The sequence below is a fragment of the Dermacentor variabilis genome, chromosome 5 (assembly GCF_050947875.1).
Source record: "Dermacentor variabilis isolate Ectoservices chromosome 5, ASM5094787v1, whole genome shotgun sequence".
Lineage (NCBI taxonomy): Eukaryota > Metazoa > Arthropoda > Arachnida > Ixodida > Ixodidae > Dermacentor > Dermacentor variabilis.
Window position 1 is genome coordinate 55079271 of NC_134572.1, and position 21200 is coordinate 55100470.

The 21200-nt window shown below is 45.6% G+C and overlaps 1 protein-coding gene across 7 annotated transcripts in view; it reads right to left on the reverse strand.

Annotated features, from left to right (window-relative positions):
* Stat92E (Signal transducer and transcription activator Stat92E) overlaps positions 1-21200 on the reverse strand; it is a 194108-nt gene that overhangs the window by 58695 nt on the left and 114213 nt on the right. For all 7 annotated transcript variants that reach the window (XM_075692518.1, XM_075692520.1, XM_075692522.1 and 4 more), the window contains exons 16-17: positions 20638-20793; positions 8847-8907 (exon numbers count right to left, since the gene is read on the reverse strand). In XM_075692518.1, the coding sequence (XP_075548633.1) occupies positions 8847-8907; positions 20638-20793 (217 nt within the window). The remainder of the gene's footprint in view (positions 1-8846; positions 8908-20637; positions 20794-21200) is intronic.

The window sequence follows — 21200 nt, forward strand, 5'->3', positions numbered from 1 at the left end:
CACCCTGCACGTTTGCGTGTGAAGCCACATCCACATCAACATCATTTCGGCGCCGTGCCAGAGATGCCAGAAAGGGTTGTGGCGTCGTGCAAGTGAGGACTCGCTTCATGCCGAAGCTCGGATAAAAAAAGACGCCGAGTGCTCAGCATAGAAGAAAAATTAGACGTCGTCTGTGCTATCGAATGTGACACGGAGAAGTTGGCGCTGGCACGCAACAGGGATCTGCTGTTGACTACGGTGTGTGGCATTTCGAATGCGAAGAAGTTGCTCAGCAGCGCTGCTGCAACTGCGAAGAGGTGTCCGCTACGAGGTTCGACTTTTCGCCATCGTTGCCTCTGTTGTTACCGAAGTGTCGACTAGTCACACTGATGAGGACGGCACGGAAAGCGACAGCACTGGTGATTTAGGCCCGACAGTGGCAGAAGTTGCGCGTTACGTCAGCCTCATGAATGCAATCGTCGCGACGAGAACAGCACTCGGCAATGAAAAAGGCGCCCCGGGACTTCTGCAGCACTACTGCGCGCGTGCACGGAGAATACGTAATGCCAACGAGGAATCTGCCATGCCAATGTTTGCTGAAAAGAGGGGGCTGGCTGAAAAGCTGGCACACAGCTTCAGTAAGTACTGTAACTGTAACTTGGAAGCAGCCCAGCCCCGCAGCACAGCCCCATCTCCTAATTCTGTAACTACGCGAAATTTGCCCCATTTTGGTATCGTTCAAAAGCTCACATTTCTGGCTTTCTTTATTCGTCAGTCGGCAACATTGCTGGCACTGCAGTCATGAAAAAAAAAAAGAAAAGGAAATTCTCATCGCACACTATTATTGGCCAGTTTGAGCATGTGACCACGATGGCGAGTCATGATTGACTCCAAGGACCACAAGCTGTCAAACGACGAAAGCAGCCGCCATTTTGTCTTAGTCTCGCAACTGCGACGCTGTATATGCTCGAGGTCCAACAAAGTTTTGCCCCCTGAATTGTTACTGGCGGAAACATACGAGGCGCAAAAAACTTCCGAAAGCAATTCGATCCTCGCAGTTGGCACAGGATACCCGGCAGCTTACCGCTGAAGTTGTACCGCCACCGAACGTCAACGCCTCAACTGATGTGCCGGATCACATATATCCACATGCCGGTTACACTTGCATAAGAATTGAACACGGCTGTCATAACTGAAGAGCAAGTGGATAAGATAAGAGCACATGAGAAAGCTAAGCTTGACAAAATTGCATATACCGTATTTACACAATTGTAAGTCGACGACAGTTATTTAAATTTGAATATCTGAAGTGGGGGGTCGACTTACAATCGAAGCCAAAACATGGCACTGCCAAAAAAGCGAGACCAACAGGAGCTACAACGTAGTTACAATTTTACGTTTGCTCTATGGCCCTACCCGTAGGTTTTCGCTATCCCGCGTGTTTGTTCGCTTTTCAGAAGGGTTTTTCAACATTTTTGACAGTTTTACAGTGCACACAACACTCATGAGGGGGCGTCAATAGCTTATGGAAGCATCGCTGTTCCATTCGCGGCGGCACCCTCAAAACTGCGACTCTTGCGGGGAGTATCGGTAGTTCATGGAAGAGCAGACACCGCTCGCGGGTTTCTCCTTGCCTGTTGCGCTTAGCTTTCCGACGAAACTGGTTTGACGCGTTCCACTTGACTGCCGGCTACGTGCTACTTCTATTCTTCGTCAGTCGTCATGAGTGCTCCAGGCCCACTAATCATTCGGCACTCATTCACAGCAGCGTTCAAGAGGGCTGCCATCCTTTACGCCGAAGAAACAAATCCCTGCGCAGCGGGACGCAAGTTCGCTGTTTCTGAACAGGCGGTGCGAGAGTGGCGACTGCAGCGAAGCGAAATTTTCACCTGTGACGGCAAGTGAGGAATTTCCCACGTGCCGAAGTCTGGACGCTTTCCGGAGCTGTAGGCTAAGCTTGCGCCGTACGTCATTGAAATGCGCGATCGGTCCTTGCCAGTGAAGTGCGACATGGTCATGATTTAAGCCCGGATCTTCGCCTTTTAAGGACCTGCTCCACTGTGAGTACAACGAGTGGCTGGCGGCAGAAGACCGCAAAATTACGCCAACCGGACCTGTCAAAAGAGCCTCCCTGACGGCTGCGTGTGGTTCGGTGCATTCGGTGTGGGCTGCTGTTCCACAAGATGTCGTGGTGCGGTCGTTTGCCAAATGTGAAATTTCGCGGGACGACGAAGCACTGTGGGACTGTAGCAACGATGACGATGGCAGCACTAGTGAAGACAAGTAGTCCAGTGACCATGTCAGGTACTAATAAATTTTCGTTATCGTATGCGCCCTTGGGTATGCTCTCTTTTTTTTTTTCTGTCATGCGATATGGGGGGATCGATTTACATTCGAGTCGACTTACAATCGTGTAAATACAGTACGACGGCCCCGGAGCGAAAGATTCGGTGTTTTGTTGAAGATCTGATTGCTGGTAGTACAACAGCCTCGGTCGCGAAACCCGCTACTCCGTACATTGTCGTCGGACTTACAGCAGTGAACAATCTTCTTGGCATTTTCTCGTGCAATACTTGCGATGGTTCTGTGTAGCTGGTGCGGAGCAATCAGGATTACGGTCTGGCTACTAACGTGACTGTGGTTTGCGAGATCTGCGGTGAAGTTGCATCGGGATAGAGCTCGCGGGAAATTGAGGGCCCAAAAATGTGTACTCCTTTTGAAGTGAATTTACTCGCAGTGCATGCTACGTCGTCGACTGGCAATGACCAAACGACCATGAATTATACCTAGTGCCTACTGATGACTTTTGGTGCCGTTTTTTCAAACTTTCTTTCAATATATGAGTTGTGAAATGTTTTTTGTTCCTTTCTCAAAACCACAATTTTGATGATAATGCCGTATTGGAGGTGCATTATCTCTGCTTGTACTTGTGCTATCAATGTAATTCTTTTTTTTTTCCAGAAAGGCAAAGCTGTGTAGAGTGAAAATATGCAAAATGACTGTTGCATTTATTTGAAAAAATTTTTTTAATATTTCTTTTTTTTAGCAGTTAGATTTCTCTGACTGATGTTTGCAATGTTCTCATTTGATATAAAATTGGGTTAAAACACCATACTTGCTTATTTGCACTCTTTGTTAGTTCCACATCATTTCCATATGTCAATATTTATTATGTCATGTATAGTTTGGTAGATAGCTCACCTCCAAGCAAATCATGCAATAAAGCTGACTTTCTTGAATTTCTGGAAAGTTGTTTACTCTGCAAAAAAACTGGATGTATATTTAAAACTAGCACATTGAAATACATAAATTCAGCAAGTTTTATCAAAATCGACAAAGATTTTAAAAAAAGTTTTCAGGCACGGGTTCCCCCTTAAGATAAAAGGCATGCGCTGTTGTTTTGTTTCGTGACATTTCTTTGTGGGCTGCCATTCTCAACATTCTGAGGATTAATTTTGTCAAGAATGTAAGACCTGGTACGAGCAACTTCAGTGACAAAATGGTATGGCAATATAAGCTGCAGATAGCGCAAGTCTTATAGCATGGTGTGGCATATAGCATACATACACCTAAATATATACAGAACCTCATGGCGACGCGACAGCAGAAATTCACCTATAGTGTCCATATTTATTTATTTATTTATTTATTTATTTATTTATTTATTTATTTTCAATACTGCCAGTCTCTTTATCGAGACTATAGCAGGTGGGCATATTGTTACAGCGTAAGCGTTGATACAGCATTTTTTTCATAGAACATGTGTATACAAAGTAGAATAACCTAGATTGCGTAGCTACGCAATACAGTCTGGAAAAATACAAATGCAAAAAAAAAAATGGAAATACATCGTTTCACCCATTTAATTAGTGAAGTCAACTCTAAAAATAAAAAATTTTATAGATACAATAAATTGTGATAGAATACAATCTCGTGAAATATATATGCAACACAACTATTTACAACCTAACAGTGTATAACTTAATACAATCTAACATAACATAAGAGATAGATCTAAACAATGTAAAAAAACAAATTTGCATAAGACTAAAGTTTTTCTAGCAGTTATTCCTTACTTCTATCATGTTACTAAAAATTGATGGCGATTCTATATCAGCTATTGTTGAGTCAAGGTGGTTCCACTCCCTAACAGCAGTAGAGAAAAGAGAGTATCTAAATGTGTCCGTTTTACAAGGGTGCTCAACTGACATTTTATCATGCTTATGGCGTGAAATACGTGACGTAGAGAAAGTAATGTATATTGAAGAATTTATGTTAAAGCGGTTGTGCATCAGGTTGTGTATGAATTTTAGTCGAGCTTGCTTTGCTCTGTTAACCAGTGTGTCCATTCCGGATGAAGCCAGGAGTTCTGTGGGCGAGTCAGTGGTTTTGTACAGTTGAACCCGGCTATATCGAACTCGCAAAAAAACGCCTATCAGTTCGATATAGAGCATAATTCGATATAAGCCTGCTAAATAATTGGATGTCATAAAAGCACATACCATTTATAAAATCACTTTATTGATTAAACCAGCTTAGTTTCACACGAAATAGTCCTGCATTTTCTTCTGCTTTGGCAATTTTGCTGCCTGCGACGCACGCACTTTTCCACATTAAGGAGTCGGAGCAGCTGAGGCCGCAACTTTCCGCATTCACGCAGAAGCACCGGACTAGTGCGAGCGCACCAATCACTTCGGAGGATGTGGGCCAAGGACCGTCGTTGCTTTCCTCATTGTGCCCACTTTCACTTGTGCTTGGTACGATGTTGGCAATGTAGTCTTCGTTTTCGGGCTCTCCCGTGGTCGCGACACATCATTTGCGCTCACAAACTCATCCACCGTTGATTCGTCGACAGCTTCCGGAAATTCTGACAGTTCGCTCCAAACTTCGGCAACACTGGCAACGGCTTCGTCGCATTAATCAAAATTTACGGTCACCATCGAGCACGCAGAAGTCGGCACGGCTGAAGCAATTTCAGATTAACCACTCGTACGCGGCCGTGCGTACGGGTTGGGCGCCACGGGCACTGGGTCGCGAGTTTGGACGCTTTAGCCCTAATCTCCCCCTTATTCTTCAAGATTGTGCCGAGAGTGCTCCTCGGAATCTTGTGCTCTGCGGGGACATCCGACTTCTCACCGCGTTCGACACGATTTATGATTGCGAGCTTCACGATGAAAGGCAAATTCTGCCGCTTCATCGCGGCAACACTGCGGGAGAAGGCCTACAAGGCGCACACAAAAACAGCGAGACAACTCGCACTTTCGCCATCTTGCATGACGAGGGCACAAGAGCATCTGATTGGCTGTCTGAGCAAGCGCTGTGGGCGGGCCAGGATAATTTTTTGCAGGGGGGGTGCCGACGGCTCGTCTGAGGCAGCGCGGTCGGGCACGGTCACGGTAGGGAGAGCGGTTGGATGGAGCCGCGCAGCCGGGTTTTCTCCGCCACCGCGAGGGAAAGCCAACTTCCGGGGGCACTTTCCGCCGCTTGACGTTCGATATATCGGGTGTCGCTGCTATTTTTGTTCGATGTAAGCGTAATTTTTGCGATATATACTCATTGTAACTATATCGTGTCCAGAAATTGTTCGATATATAGAATAATTCGACGTAAACGGGTTCGATATAGTCGGGTTCGACTGTACTTGTTGTGGATAAACTGTATTGCTTTCCTTTGAACTTTCTCCACTTCGGTTATGTTTGTCTTTGCGTGAGGAAACCAAACCATGTTGGCGTATTCTAGTACTGGCCGCACAAAGGTGTTATAACATAGCAGTTTGATATGACGGGGAGCAGATTTCAGGGACCTTTTAAGTAAGAAAAGCTTACGGGTGGCTGCTGAAGTGATGTTGGCAATGTGCTTGTTCTACTTCAAGTCAGACGCTAGGGTCAGTATTAGATAATTGTGTTGCTGAACATTAGTTAAGGGTGTACTATTGAGAAAGTAGGTGAATCCTGACTTAATCTCCTTTGTTGTTACTACCATTGTCACTGATTTCTTGACGTTAATATACATTTGCCATTGTTCACACCAGGCATTTATCTCGTTAAGGCACCTGTTCAAAGTAAGGCGATCTTCATAACTTCTTATTTCTTTATATATCATGCAATCATCTGCAAAAAGCCTTATGCTGCATGCTATGTTAGTGGCGATATCATCGATGTCAATTACAGATAGTAAGGGCCCCAAGACCGAGCCCTGGGGAACGCCAGATGTGACGGGATATAATTGCTTTCGAAATAATGCTACTTCTCACTGCCATTTCTTTAGATATGTCACTGTGATACGCAGTTAAACCTCGGTATAACGAAATCGGTAAAATTGGCAATTTACTTCGTCGTATTGAAATTTAATTGTATTGAAATTCAACCTTTTATGCAAATAAGTACAGTGGCCTTTTTAAACAGAAAGGGGCTGCAGAATTTTCCGAATTATTGGGCAATCGAAAAAAGCAAATTTGAATGAGAAAACAACTCACTTTGATAAATTTGGGAGTGCGTGCGTGACACCATGCTTGTTAATTTAGTTAGTATGCCTACGTTCATAAATATATATAGTTGATAAAACTACTATCCTAACTTCATATAGCTGAAACAGCAAAATTCTGCAACATCTGCATTAGGTTAGTTCTCTGAAATATCTTCTAGCTGCATAGCTGGAGCCATTACCATAGCACCACATAACCATTCTATTGCTAGAGGTAGCAGTGTATGGACTACAGTCGAACCCACTATAACGATCTATCGGTTATAACAACCACATTTCAGTGCACTTACGGCTTTCCGACCCTGCCTACTGAAACTGCTTCCAGATACGTAATGAAAACTTTTTAAATTGCCACTGTTACACCGAATACACCGAACCCAGTCACAACAAAATGAGGACGCAAGCGAAGCACCAAAGCACTGAAGTGCGACCAAACTGGGCACACGTAAGAGGCCCACGACAGCGCACACTCCGCTCTAAACTGCAATGATGACCCGTCCTTTGAGCGAACGACTGCTGCGTGCAGATTTCGGAAGCCGTGAAGAGAGAGAGACAGAGAGTGGTTCTTGTGGGGAAAGGAGGAAAGGCTGGTGAAGAAGGTCACTCACTTTTAGGCATGCCTCCAAGGAGGAGGAGGAGGCATGCAGCATAAACAACATGGTGCGTTGCCCGGTGTGATTTTGGATGCCACAACGGTGACACTCTCGTTTTTGCCCAATTGTCCGGGCGGCACCACGTGCATTACGCCAATTTCAATGATTTAGAACGAATATGTCCTTCCACCATGGGAATGATGGCCACTCAAGCATTCCTGTTGTTATGGCCGATATTCACACTGCCCGAGTTGGCACGCTGCCGCCACACTATGCTGCGAAGGGTCGGCGGGTACTATGCCGTTGTCATATCACGGTTCGGCGATGCTTCTATTACGCATTGTGAATTGCGGATAAATGTGACGTTTTACTTTTCAAACATTGAATTTTTTTTTTCACTTGTAGCGGCATAGATAACATAATTTTATGGCTCATGCATGAATGATGCGTTGAGGCCACAATTTTCAACAACTTCGCAGAATGGCGGCATGGCACAGTAGCCACCCACCAACTAGAATGTATTGATCTCTTATGCAGAAGACAGCCATGTACCACTGGTAGTAAAATATAAGCCACCGAATAAAAAATGGTGGCTGTGCTTGCAGTTTGGAAATTACAGGTGATGAGAACCGGGCGTCGTTTCAAAACAGCTATATGTCACCGTATCTCGTTCTTTAGATAGACATTTCTAATGGAGATTTACAGCAAGGCACGGGAACGCCCCGGAAGACAAAATGACACTGAAAATATTGTTTTCGAACCAAGGTGCTGTCGAATTGTAGCTGCTGACGCCAGCTTCAGTGTGGATAATGTTTGAGAATTTTTAAGGACGAGACCATATATAATGAACTACAGATATAACGAACACTTCTCGCAGAACTATCAAGTTTATTATAAACGGGTTTGACTATACATATGGAGATCTGGCCTCATGCCAGCAATTTCTTATGTAACATCCAAGCACCAATTAGGTGAAGAATGCTTTCCAATGGGGATACCTTCTAAACACTGAACGCCTGTAATAACCAAGTGCTTTGCTAGGTTTGTGCAGTGCTTGGCCGGTGTAACTAAAACTATTCCGGTCTATTTTTATTCCAAATCGGCCATTAGCCCTTCGTGATGGGTCAAAATGGCTCGGCCTCTGCCCATGTGGGTGTAGCACCCACCCATACGGAGTGGACCCGAACCATACTGACCTATAACGGAGGGCTAATGGCGGATTTGGAATAAAAACAGATTGAAATGGTTTTGCATTATACTGGCCCTTATAACACGAGGTCCCACAAAGCTGCTTTAGTCATGGCTATGACACGCTGTCTGGCCTTGGAATCCAGAGATAAACATTAAAAAATGTCTGCAGAATTGCTACTTCCATGTTGCGAATACCAGTAGTACAAGTGGTCGCACACTAGACTGAGCGACATGTTTACCAACTAGAAAAATTATTAGGTTTCTGTTGGCACCGGGATTCACACCCAGTACTTTCTGCACAAAAGGTACATGCTCTGCCACTAGGACACAGCTTTATGGAATTGCACAGACTGAAACAAATAAATGCAAACCGACCCCAGTGACCCTACCCTGTATGACTTCAACCTGGAAACCATCCGCAGCCAAGTGCACACAGAATTATGTGCAGAGGACAATATGCTGAAATATAGCAAACCAATAAACCCAATTGAATCTGATTACAGCGCTAACCAATTAATCAAAATGTTAACGTATAATAAAATTGCCAAACCATTGTAATAATTAAGGGACATAAAACAAACGAACCATATTACTACTCACCCTGGTATTTGAGTGACAAGGACTGGCTTGACATAGCCATTGCTGATGGCAGGCTGGGTGTCTGAGGAAGAAAGAAAAAATTGAGCTGCTGTGAATCTACATCCAATATGGCAGCAAAAAGGCATTTATAATGCTAAAGCAAGTACTTAAGGACTATCAAAGCATTGACAAAGCATTTACAAAAGCTAAACCAACCCTCTTTCACAGCTTCAAATCAAAGCATGGTACTCAATGAACAAGCAAAATTATCTTTTTATTGCACGTAAATAATTGAACATGAGAAAATATGCAAATACAATATACATGTCGCAATCTATGCAAAGTGAAGTTTAAGTAAAGAAGCTAATTAAATACTTTACAAGTAACGGTGAAGCGTACAATTCTGTTTATGTTCGTCCTATGGAACATGCAATGTCCCCCCCCCCCCCCATGCCAAGTTTACGTCTACATAGAACAAAAGCACCATCTTTATTCTCATCTAATTTTTATGTTTATGCGATACATTGCTCAAAAGCTATGCTGAAATGCAAACTCCAAATCAGGCGGATCACAGTGCGAGACATCTATGCAATGATGTCGCAAGGATGAAGGCAATGTATGATGTTTGCCAAGAGAAGAATGGCGATGACAGTTGCATGCACAGAAAAATACGACTCGCATCAATCAACATTTAGATTCTGTACCACTTGTGCCACAGTGGCTCATGTCGATTCTTGAGGATTTGAGGCCGAGAATCGGCACACTTTCAGTGGCACAACCTGAATGGCTAAACTAAAGAAAATAAAGTAAATCAAAGAAACAGGTAAATATTGCTATGCCTGCTCTATGCAGATAAAAAAGACAACAATAGGAGTTTTAGTAGACTATCTTTTAGCGTGGACAATCAGAAGATGAAGAATACGGCTTTATACTTGATCTCTTAAACACACTGTTTTTGTAATATGTGTCCTCGGCTCATGTTTTCGGCGTGCTTTGGCAGTATAATTTACCATTTCATTAACAGACTGGTGTGCTTCAGAGATACCTGCGAACTGACGTCACATGTTTAGGTTTTATGTAGAACTATCATTATTCTTTTTTATGCAGAACAGTTGTGCGCAAATTTCTCTATATAAGCACGTTCACTAGTATTTTCGTTCAGTGCACATATCTTTGTATATGCAGTTAAACCTCATTAAAACAAACTTTGGTATAACCAAATTCTCAACACAACAAGGTAATGAACTTTTTATAGCTTCTTGTCTACCGAACACTATCTATAGCAGACTTCTGTTAATTCGACTTCAGTTAATTCGATCTCGACTGAAGGTCCCATCTGGAGCCCATGTCCCGAAACTATGGGCCAAAACTATAGTTGTTTTGAACTAAAATTGGCCTTCGCCGAATCGCAAACCCTTTAAGTGCCTGTCGCGGCGTAGCTTGGGGACAGTGAATGCATTGAACAAGCGTTCTAAAAAAAATAACCTGTTGAAAACGTCCATTTCTGGCTAGCCATAGGAAAATTTTCAAGTAATAACCGTAGCTCAGTATGTCTTAAGATATTTAACCAAGCATGGCCTTTTTTTTTTTTTTAAGAGAAAATTGGACTATAAATTGCCTGCACAGTGCAATCGGAAACGAAGCCAACACCACCTTCAGGGTGTCTGTATGATTTACCACATAACACAGGTGTATTGCACCGAAGCTGACCTTAAAAACCGTGCAGCAAAGCTGACCGGCCGTTAAGGTACAACACACATCAGACCCTTGCCCATTTTTACAGAAAAGTTGTCCATGGCTAGGATCCCAGGATTTCTTTGTGGCAAAACGTCAACAGAAAACCATCATCGTCTATGGCAGAGGCTAAAACCACTAAGCAAAGTGAAGCAAACAGTACATACATTCTTTTTAATCGCGCATACAACATCCGGAACCAGCATACAGTTCAATATAGAAAAAAGCTCAGAATAAGCATTCGAATCATATAATTGACGATGAGGTGCTCCTGCACCTACATGCAATGCGAAGCACATAACACTCCCCGCATACTTTTCCTGGTAAACATTACTATTGCGCAAGTTGCTACAGCAGCTTGACTGTAGCATACAAACCAGGAAATGACTTACCTACACTTTCATCTGTAAAGGCAGAACCCACCTAGAAATTGATCTGTGTTTTGACAGTGCTAGGGGAAGGCCACATATAGTGAGAACTCCTGAAGAGCAACGTGCATATGAGATGCCGCGAATTTCATTTCTCTCTAGTTCCCTCTTTGTAGGTGCACGAAGTAGCAGTGCAAGGGAAATCGCAGGCCCTCGAAACGTTGTCAAGTACATTCTTTGTTTCGGGAAATCCTCGGTGCACGCACGCACACACACGCACACACACGCACTCTGCGTTTCGGCCCGCCGCACCGCATGCGGCTTGCTCCGCCGATTACTTCACTCACTCAGTTCACTGTCGCGCACTTCCCGCATGCCAACCGCGCACGCATGCCCTTCCACATTCTCCCTCCCCGCCACACATCATTGCCTACTGTCCCGTGCCTGTTATTCTACACAGTTGCCTACCGTCTCGTGCCTGCAACTCTATGCCACCTGGCATGGGCCAGTACCCTCACAGATCCCCCCCCCCCTTTTTTTTTATCCTGTGAAGAGGGCTTCCAAGGCACATAAGGGCTCAGCTGGTCTGCATTAGCGAGGCCTTTCTGTTTCCCTGTAGCCGTGTCTCTGAGCCTGTAGGTATTGCATCCAATGTGTGCAGTCACTCTAAATGGTCCTGTGCGTTGAGGGCAAACTTGGCTGTGAATCCAATGGCTGCCTTACTTAGTGAGTGTGTTTCCTGGAGAACCAAGTCTCCAGCCTGGAAGGTAGCTGGAGTGCGCTTTTTGTTGTAATACTTTGCCTGGCTGGCTTTTGCCAAAGTTTGGTGGTCCTGTGCTGTGCAAAGGCCCAGGCATCTCGAACGTACACATCCAGTTACAGCTAGGGCACGAGGCGCAGAAGGGGGCACCTCGGTGCCAGATGCCTGATTGTGATGGCTCCACGGGTTCCGTATTTCCTGCCGATAGCACAAGAAGGCAGGCGTAAAGCCGGCAACTGCACTTTCAGGCATGTGCATTGCAAACGCCACTTCGAGCAGCCTTTTGTCCCAGTCCCTGTGGGAAGTGCAGTAGCCCACCAGGCATTGTTTAACCATTGTGTTATGGCGTTCCACAGTCTGTCCTGCTGGTCTGCATGGGATTGTGTGGCTCTTGTCGATTCCCTATTGCTGGAATATGCCTTTCCACAGTTTGCTCATGAATGGTTTGTCACTGTCGCTAGAGATGGAGCTAGGCACATCATGCCGGCAAAAAACACAGATCATTTTATCAATGATCAATTTGGAGGTAGGCGCACGTGATGGGAAAAGCTCCACAAACTTCGTGAACTTGTCCAGCACCACCTGGATGTACTTGTGGCACCGACGGGTTGTTTGTGGGCAGTAGTCCAATAAAGTCCACACTCAGCTGCTGCATTGGGTGGGTGACCCATGGACTGTCCATCAGTACTTTCAGTTTCTGTCGGTGAGGTTTGAAAGCCTCGCACTGCTGGCAGCTGCAGATGTAACAGCAAATATCGGAGCGGATACCGAGCCATGTGAACCGGCTCTTCACATGTTTCCAAGTTTTAAAAAAGCCTAAATGCCCACTTAGGGAGTAGTCATGCTCCATTTTCAGTGCCACGTCTCGCAAGTGTTGGGGAAGCCAGGCGACCTTACGTTCACCGACCGTGTACATAAGGATACCATTGTTCCGAGATTTCACTGTCATGAGCTAGGTCCTGTACCCTCTTGGACTCTTTAGCACCAGGTAGCAGGCCAGAGTATTGCAGCAGCTGTAGCAGCAGTGGATCCTTGCGTTGTTCCAACTGGAACATTGCAGTGTCTGTGAGTGGGGACATATCAATCACGTCAACAGGGACTGCTAGCTCAAAACGAATGGTTTGTTGTGGCTCTTGCACTTCGATTGGAAACCAGCAGATTCAGCAGCAGGGATGGAGCACCTGCTTAGTGCATCCGCTGGGATGTTGGCCTCTCCTTTATGATGCCTTATGGTACATGGAAGAAATAAAGAAAGCCTTGGGAGCTATGCAAAGGGGGAAGGCAGCTGGGGAGGATCAGGTAACAGCAGATTTGCTGAAGGATGGTGGGCAGATTGTTCTAGAAAAACTGGCCACCCTGTATATGCAATGCCTCATGACTTCGAGCGTACCGGATTCTTGGAAGAACGCTAACATAATCCTAATCCATAAGAAAGGGGACGCCAAAGACTTGAAAAATTATAGACCGATCAGCTTACTGCCCGTTGCGTACAAAGTATTTAGTAAGGTAATCGCAAATAGAATCAGGAACACCTTGGACTTCTGTCAATCAAAGGAGCAGGCAGGATTCTGTACAGGCTACTCAACAATAGACCATATTCACACTATCAATCAGGTGATAGAGAAATGTGCAGAATATAACCAACCCTTATATATAGCTTTCACTGATTACGAGAAAGCGTTTGATTCAGTCGAAACCTCAGCAGTCATGGAGGCATTACGGAATCAGGGTGTAGACGAGCCGTATGTAAAAATACTGGAAGATATCTATAGCGGCTCCACAGCCACCGTAGTGCTCCATAAAGCAAGCAACAAAATCTCAATAAAGAAAGGCGTCAGGCAGGGAGATACGATCTCTCCAATGCTATTCACAGCGTGTTTACAGGAGGTATTCAGAGACTTGGAGTGGGAAGAATTGGGGATGAGAATTAATGGAGAATACCTTAGTAACTTGTGATTCGCTGATGATATTGCCTTACTTAGTATAGTAATTCAGGGGACCAATTGCAATGCATGCTCACTGACCTGGAGAGGCAAAGCAGAAGAGTGGGTCTAAAAACTAATCTGCAGAAAACTAAAGTAATGTTTAACAGTCTCGGAAGAGAACAGCAGTTTACGATAGGTAGCGAGGCACTGGAAGTGGTAAGGGAATACATCTACTTAGGACAGGTAGTGACTGTGGATCCGAATCATGAGACTGAAATAATCAGAAGAATAAGAATGGGCTGGGGTGCGTTTGGCAGGCATTCTCAGATCATGAACAGCAGGTTGCCATTATCCCTCAAGAGAAAAGTGTATAATAGCTGTGTCTTACCAGTACTCATGTACGGGGAAGAAACCTGGAGGCTTACGAAAAGGGTTCTACTTAAATTGAGGACAACGCAACGAGCTATGGAAAGAAGAATGATAGGTATAACATTAAGGGATAAGAAAAGAGCAGATTGGGTGAGGTAACAAACGCGAATTAATGACATCTTACTTGAAATCAAGAAAAAGAAATGGGCATGGGCAGGATATGTAATGAGAAGGGAAGATAACCAATGGTCATTAAGGGTTATGGACTGGATTCCAAGGGAAGGGAAGCGTAGCAGAGGGCGGCCGAAAGTTAGGTGGGCGGATGAGATCAAGAAGTTTGCAGGGACAACATGGCCACAATTAGTACATGACCGGGGTAGTTGGAGAAGTATGGGAGAGGCCTTTGCCCTGCAGTGGGCATAACCAGGCTGATGATGATGATGATGGTGGTGGTGGTACACTTGAACCCTTGTAATCTCAACACCCAACGTCGCACTCTGCATGATGTCTGCTCAGTTGTAAACATCCAAGCCAATGATGCATGGCCATTATGCACCTCAAATTATGTGAATTCTACATACAGTCAGAATCTATCGACAGCTCATACCACAGCGAGGCATTCCCGTTCTTGGACAGTATAGTTCTTTTCAGCAGTGCTAAAGGTCCTGCTTATATATGACAAAGGCCTGAGTTCACCTTCGATTTCCTGCAACAACACTGCCGATATGCCAGTGCCACTGGCATCTGTTTCAATCACAAGGGGCCTGTTCAGGTGAGGCAATACCACAGCCGCCTCTCCTGTCAGCGTTAGCCTCAGAGTCTCGAATGCTGTCTGTTGCTCGGCGCACCAAACCCAACAGGCTCCTTAATTGAGGAGAGCTGTCAGGGGTCTGGCTTTGTCAGAAAACTAGGGGATAAAATTTCTGTAGTGTCCCACAAGGCCCAAAAACATTTGGAGCTCCTTGACTGTTTCAGGCCATGAGAACTCTGCAACCGCTCACACCTTGTCCGGGTCAGGTTAAAATTTGCCTGGAGGGATTGCGTGTCCAAGGAACTTAAATGCCTGTTCACAACATGTAACTTCGCTGGGATTGATTGTCAAACCTGCAGAGCCAATTCTTCGCAGTACCTCATCGATATGTTGTAGGTGGTCCTCAAAAGTGTCTAAATAAATGAGCACATTGTCAAGAAATGCCATGCAGTAGTTGTGCTTTATGCCTTCTAACACTTTGTTCATGAGAGACTGAAGTGTTCCCGGCCCACCTGCTACCTCAAATAGCATTCGCTTAAATTGAAAGACTCCTCTATGGCACAGGAATACAGTCTTCGGTACATCTTCGGGAGCAACCGACACTTGAAAGAAGCCCTGAGCAAGGTCGAGGCCCGTGAAACACCTAGCGCGGCCGAGCTGAGCCAGCACCCAGTCTGTGCGGGGCATGGGATATACTGGCACAGTTGTTATTGCATTTAAGGATCTGTAGTCAACCACAAGACAATATCCTCTGGGTTTTTTTTTTTGCTAATACAGGGGCACTAGCCCTGGAACTGGAGCAGGGCTCGATGAGGTCTTGGTCCAGGAAATCTTGGATACACCCAAAAAGAATTTCTCTTTTTTGGCTGTTAACCGGGCGCAGCTGTTAACCGGGCACCAGCCACCCACTGGTGGGTGGCTGCCTGTGTACTATTTTGTGAAACACCACGGACGTGCAACCTGGCAGAGTGCTAAAAATATGGTTATGGTCTGCAAGGATGTTATTAAGTTTCTGCTTCTGCTCCTCCCAAAGGCTCTCTAGACTACACTCGCCACTCTCAGTAGTACTGTGGCATACATCCTGCAGGTCTGCAAAAAGTGCCTGTAGAGAGCTGGTGACATTTTCATCAGGCTCTTGACCTTGCTTATCGCATTGCAACGCTGTCTTACAGACTGAGACGAGTCGGTGTCCAGCATCAGACGTACATGGTCACTTCAGTGCCTTTCTAAATTTTACAAGACCATATGAGTCAGAATGCAGTGACCATCCGGCAAGGCCCATGGAGAAAAATACCTGCTACCTCAAGAAAATCCCGCCCAAGGACAACATCGTGACACAGCTCTGGCAAAAGATAACCCTGCTTCCTGGACCCACCTTGCCAATGAATATGACAGCGAGCCGATTGTGCAGTTTGTGACTAGCCCTGAGCAAAGCCTCAGAGTTTGTGCTTCTTCCCTGAAGGTGGCTCTCGCACACTTGGCCGCTGCAATGGCACGGTTACCTATTAAGCTCACGTTTGCCCCAGTGTCCAAGAGTGCATAAAGGACACTGTTACCAATGTTACCTCTTTCTGTTCCCCCTTTCCCTTCCCCCAGTGTAGGGTAGCAAACCGGACATTCTTCTGGTTGACCTCCCTGCCTTTCCTCTCTTTGCTATCTCTCTCTCTCTCTGTTACCAATCAACAGTTCAAGCAGTGGTTCTTTATTTCTGGCTGTTACGAGCACTTGCAGGGACGTCGCGCAGCCGTCGGCCGGAGAAGTGGCCACGCTCATCCATTTCCCGGGCAATCTGCTTGTAGGTGTCCCGGGGAATTGCAGTAAAAACAGCGGGGTTGGCTGTGTGGTCTAGCAGTAGCGCATTGACGTGCAATGTGGCCAAAGCCGCCACACCGCCGACAAGTGATACTGTGGTTTGGCAGCTCGAATCATGGGATACCTTGCGTCGCTTGAAACCCGAAGTTCTGAGGCGCTCTCCAGAGTTGTTGCGGTGCCGAAATGTAGTTACCTGATGTGTTCGGCGCACGAGCGAACAGCACAGGTGAGGGGTTCCCCTCCGAGGCTCCAGCGTGAAGCGTCGTTGATCGCGGACACTTAAAAGGCTTTGTTTTTCAAAAATTGACTTTTCCACGATTTTTCAGTTTTCAAGGGCTATGTCCCCCCTTAATTCATACCATCAATGTGAAGATATTGTCCAGGTGGCATGAAACCATATTTAAATTAGGAAGGAACAGCACCAACTAAGACGATCACAAGTGGGGAGAACGACACAGGACAAGCGCCAAGTATGCACCATCTAGCCCAAATGAATGTTGTCCTGAACTATGAAACCATACAATTTGTCGCTTACTCCCAAATTCATCAAAATTAATTGCTTTCTCATTCAATATCGCTTTTTTTTTTCCCGACTGCCCAATAATTCAGAAAGTTCTACGACCCCTTTCCGTGTGAGAAAAATCGATCGGCGACTGTACTTACTTGCATAAAAGGTGCAACAATACAACAAAATTTTGATATAATGAAGCAAATTGCTGATTTTACCGACTTCGTTTTATTGAGGTTTAACTCTATATCGAACGTCAAGCAGTGCAAAAGTGCCCCCAGAAGTTGGCCTTCCCTCTGAGTGGCAGAGAAACCTGCCGACGCATACAGAAAGTGCATTCACCCACTCTCCCTACCGTGACGCCGCCGCATCGGGCGAACCATCAACACCCCCCAGCAGAAAATGATTTTGGCCCACCTGCAGCACTTGCTCAGACAGCCAACCAGAGGCTTTTTTGCCCTGGTCGTGCAAGTACGAAATGCATTGCTGCTTTTCTCATTCGTTGTGTTTGGGTCTTGTGGGCCTTCTCTCGCAGTGTTGCCATGATGGCTAGTGCGAAGCAGCAGAATTTTCTTTTCATCGTGAAGCTCGAAATCATAAATGTCCATACCTGCCAATCTGGCGAGATGAAAAATCGGGCGACTTTTTATTCTCGTTCAAGCTTTCAGGCAGTGTTCGATGAGTCCTTTTGCGGGGACCCTGCAGTAGCAGACTTTGCTCACTCCCAAAATTACTCTGAGTAGCTTTGCTCAAAACATGGTCCAGGCCCTTCACTAGCAGCAGGTGTTGGAGGGTTGTGTTGCACATTGATGAGCGGAATTCAGTCCTAGTTTTTCGTGCCGCGCTAAAAATACTCTCACACTCTGCATTAGCTCTGCAGTATCAAGAGTAAATCCAGCATCACCTCAGCAACTCGGTGAAACATGTTTTCCATCAGTGTTTTTCATTTTTCCAACCACAGACCACTGCACATCCTACCTTTCTTGATTTAGAATGTCCTCTGGAAGATTGTACGCCTGTAGTGTGGCAAACTCAGCTTCAAGAGCATCTAAAGCGTCTTCAGCAGATTCATTGGAATCTCGAGGCAGCAGCTGAGGAAAACTCTGAATAAAGAAACGAAGACTCGAGTGCGATGCCTGTGAAATAAATTTCAGGTCGGCCACTTCCGCATTCTTCAGAGTTGTGTTTCAGAGTTGCGCCCACATCCATAACCTTTCGCCTCGTCGCATTTTGGAAACATTTTCTGCAGAAGAGGCCCAACATGGTCGCTGACACTAAGGGGTAGGTTGTGTTTGACGAGGAATCCCGTAAACAGGCACTCCACGCGTATGATACTGCCGTTGCACTTGTTCCAGAGAAAGTTCACTATGTTGTCTTGCTGCTTAGTGGTGCGAACACAGCTTTGATGCTTCGCCGTGGAAACATGCAGTTTCAAGTCGTCTTTGCCACCGTGAGACATGCCGACGTCGCATCCACACATTGTACAAAATGCAAAATGTTCTTTTCTTGATGTCAAAAAGTACGGAAATTCAGAAGTGCAAGATTACAAAAACTTCTACAAATACCTTTTCTTGGGCTTTGATAGCGCCATGGCATCTAGTACACGAGGATTCTAACTTTACACGGTGCACCGCACACACACGGCCTAGCCAACACTAATCATACACACAAGCAGCAGCAACAATGCACCATGCAGGAAGGCATGCATGACATGCAAGAGCTACATTGGCTCTGGCTTCGGTTGGCTTACTAGCCACCGTAGTCGGATGCTTAGTCGATGATACCGATGGTGCTAGTGCAGCCATTGTTGTTGATGCTGGCGATTATGATGTGGCTGTAGATTCCGCGGTGCCGGTTTCGGTTTCGCAAAAACCATTATTGCGCGAACGAGACCACTTTTCGGGAGATATGACAGTGATCATACAATCGGAAAGTTCAGTAAAAAATCGGGAGTCTCCCAGGCAAACCAGGACGGTTAGTAGGTATGGATGTCACCTCAGTGTGCAAGACTCTGAGAACTCTCAACGCCACTTTGAAGCATAAGAGGGAGATTAGGGCTAAAGCAGACAAACAACCCGGTGACCCAACTGTGCGGCCGACGCATAGGCACAGCCGTGTATAAGGCATCGAGGCAGCCGTGTATAAGTGGTTAATCTGAAACTGCTTCAGACATTCCGGCTTCCGCATGCCCGGTGATGACTCAGAAAATTATGATGAGCGCAACGAAGCCATTGCCGGTGTTGCCGAAGCAGACAAACAACCCGGTGACCCAACTGTGCGGCCGACGCATAGGCACAGCCGTGTATAAGTGGTTAATCTGAAACTGCTTCAGACATTCCGGCTTCCGCATGCCCGGTGATGACTCACAAAATTATGGTGAGCGCAACGAAGCCATTGCCGGTGTTGCCGAAGTTTGGATCAAGCTGTCATAATTTCCAGAAGCCATTTACAGATCAACGGTTGACGCGTTTATGATTGTGGATGATGGTGTCATGCCCATGGGAGAGCCTGAAAACGAAGACTACATTGCCAACATCATACCGAGCACATGTGAAAGCGGGCACAATGAGGAACACGACGACGATGCTTTGCCCACATCCTCTAAGGTCATTGGCACACTGTCACTAGCACGGCGCTTCTGTGTGAATGTGGAAGGCTGCAGTCTCAGCTGCTCTGACTCTTTAAGACAACGTGGAGAAGTGCGTGCTGTTGCAGCAGCAAAGTTGCCCAAGCAGAAGAATACAGGACTACTTCATGTGAAACTAAGCTAGTTTCATCAATAAAGTGCTTTTATGACATCCAATCCTTTAGCAGGCTTATATCGAATTATGCACTATATCGAACTGATAGGCATTTTTATTGCGAGTTCGATGTAACCGGGTTCGACTGTACTTCCGCACAGTATGCAAGACTTGCCTTGCAAACACTACCAAGTCAATAAAAATGTGGCAGTTTCGTCCAAAGAGCGAAGCATTGACAGCGATAGTACGGTTTCATGTTTTTCTTGAACTTTTTGGACGGCGTTTTTCCCTATATATGGTTGTGAAATTTTGGCACAATGCAGCAAGCAAGGCAACGGCTGCTGGGCAGAAGGAACAGTGTCCCTGACAGCTACCAAGAATTCCAAAATGCTGGCGTGATGAGGAGCATCACCAGTGGCTTTGCAGGCATCAAACCTCAATATTGTCAGAGGTGAGGCCAATGGATAAGTGTTGGCATTAGTCAGCACCCAGTGAAATATTAATTGCAAGCTTGACATTTACTGTCCGTTCCGCTCAAACCAGCACATACACACAGCAGCTCAGCAGGAACGATACTGTGCTTGTAGTGTGTAAGTGCACAATGGTCATGCCATGCAGCTGCCCTGGCTCGACCACCAAGGCAATTAAGCAGGGTGTTGTTGAATCTATCTCGGCTCATTATTTTTGCAACCAAGCACACTCCGCCTGTCTGAAAACCCTATAAAACCTCCGCGCATGAGCCCTGCAATTGCCGTTGACTAGCAGTACGGCACATCTGTAGTGCCAATGGCAGGAATGCGCCTCAAACATTCATATAAACCAGAAACTATACCCATCAACCTACCTGTGACGGGAGTGTAGTATTTCCCAAAAGCCTGGTCTTTGGGTATGTCAGGGTACATGAAGGTGAGCTGCTGGAGGTCGCTCACCCTGTCCGCCAGGCTTCGAATGGTGAAGTCCCGGCTAGTGAAGGGCTGGATCATTATCACCTCTTTTGTGTCTACACAAAAACAAGAAAGGAGAGGCAAAATATGAATGTACCCCTCACCATGGTAGCAAGAAAATTCCTTGTATTTAAAATCTTTTGAGCCTGCTAACAACGATATTACTAAGCATTAGAGACTTATTACAGATGTATGCTGAGATACTGCAAGATGTGCCCATGTTCACCAGTGTTGGTGGCAGCATTCTCTGATGATGTGGTCAATCATAAAATGATTTTTTATAAACCCTGTGCTGCACAGCCTTTTTTTTTTAAATTATGTTTATATTTCCAATAAAATGTTTACACCAAGAATAAGCAGATCATGAGTACAGTGGAACCCCGGTTATAGGTCCTCCGGTTTTACGACGAATTAGCGCAGTCCCGGCGAAGTCTCCATAGAAGCAATGCATTAAAAACCCTGG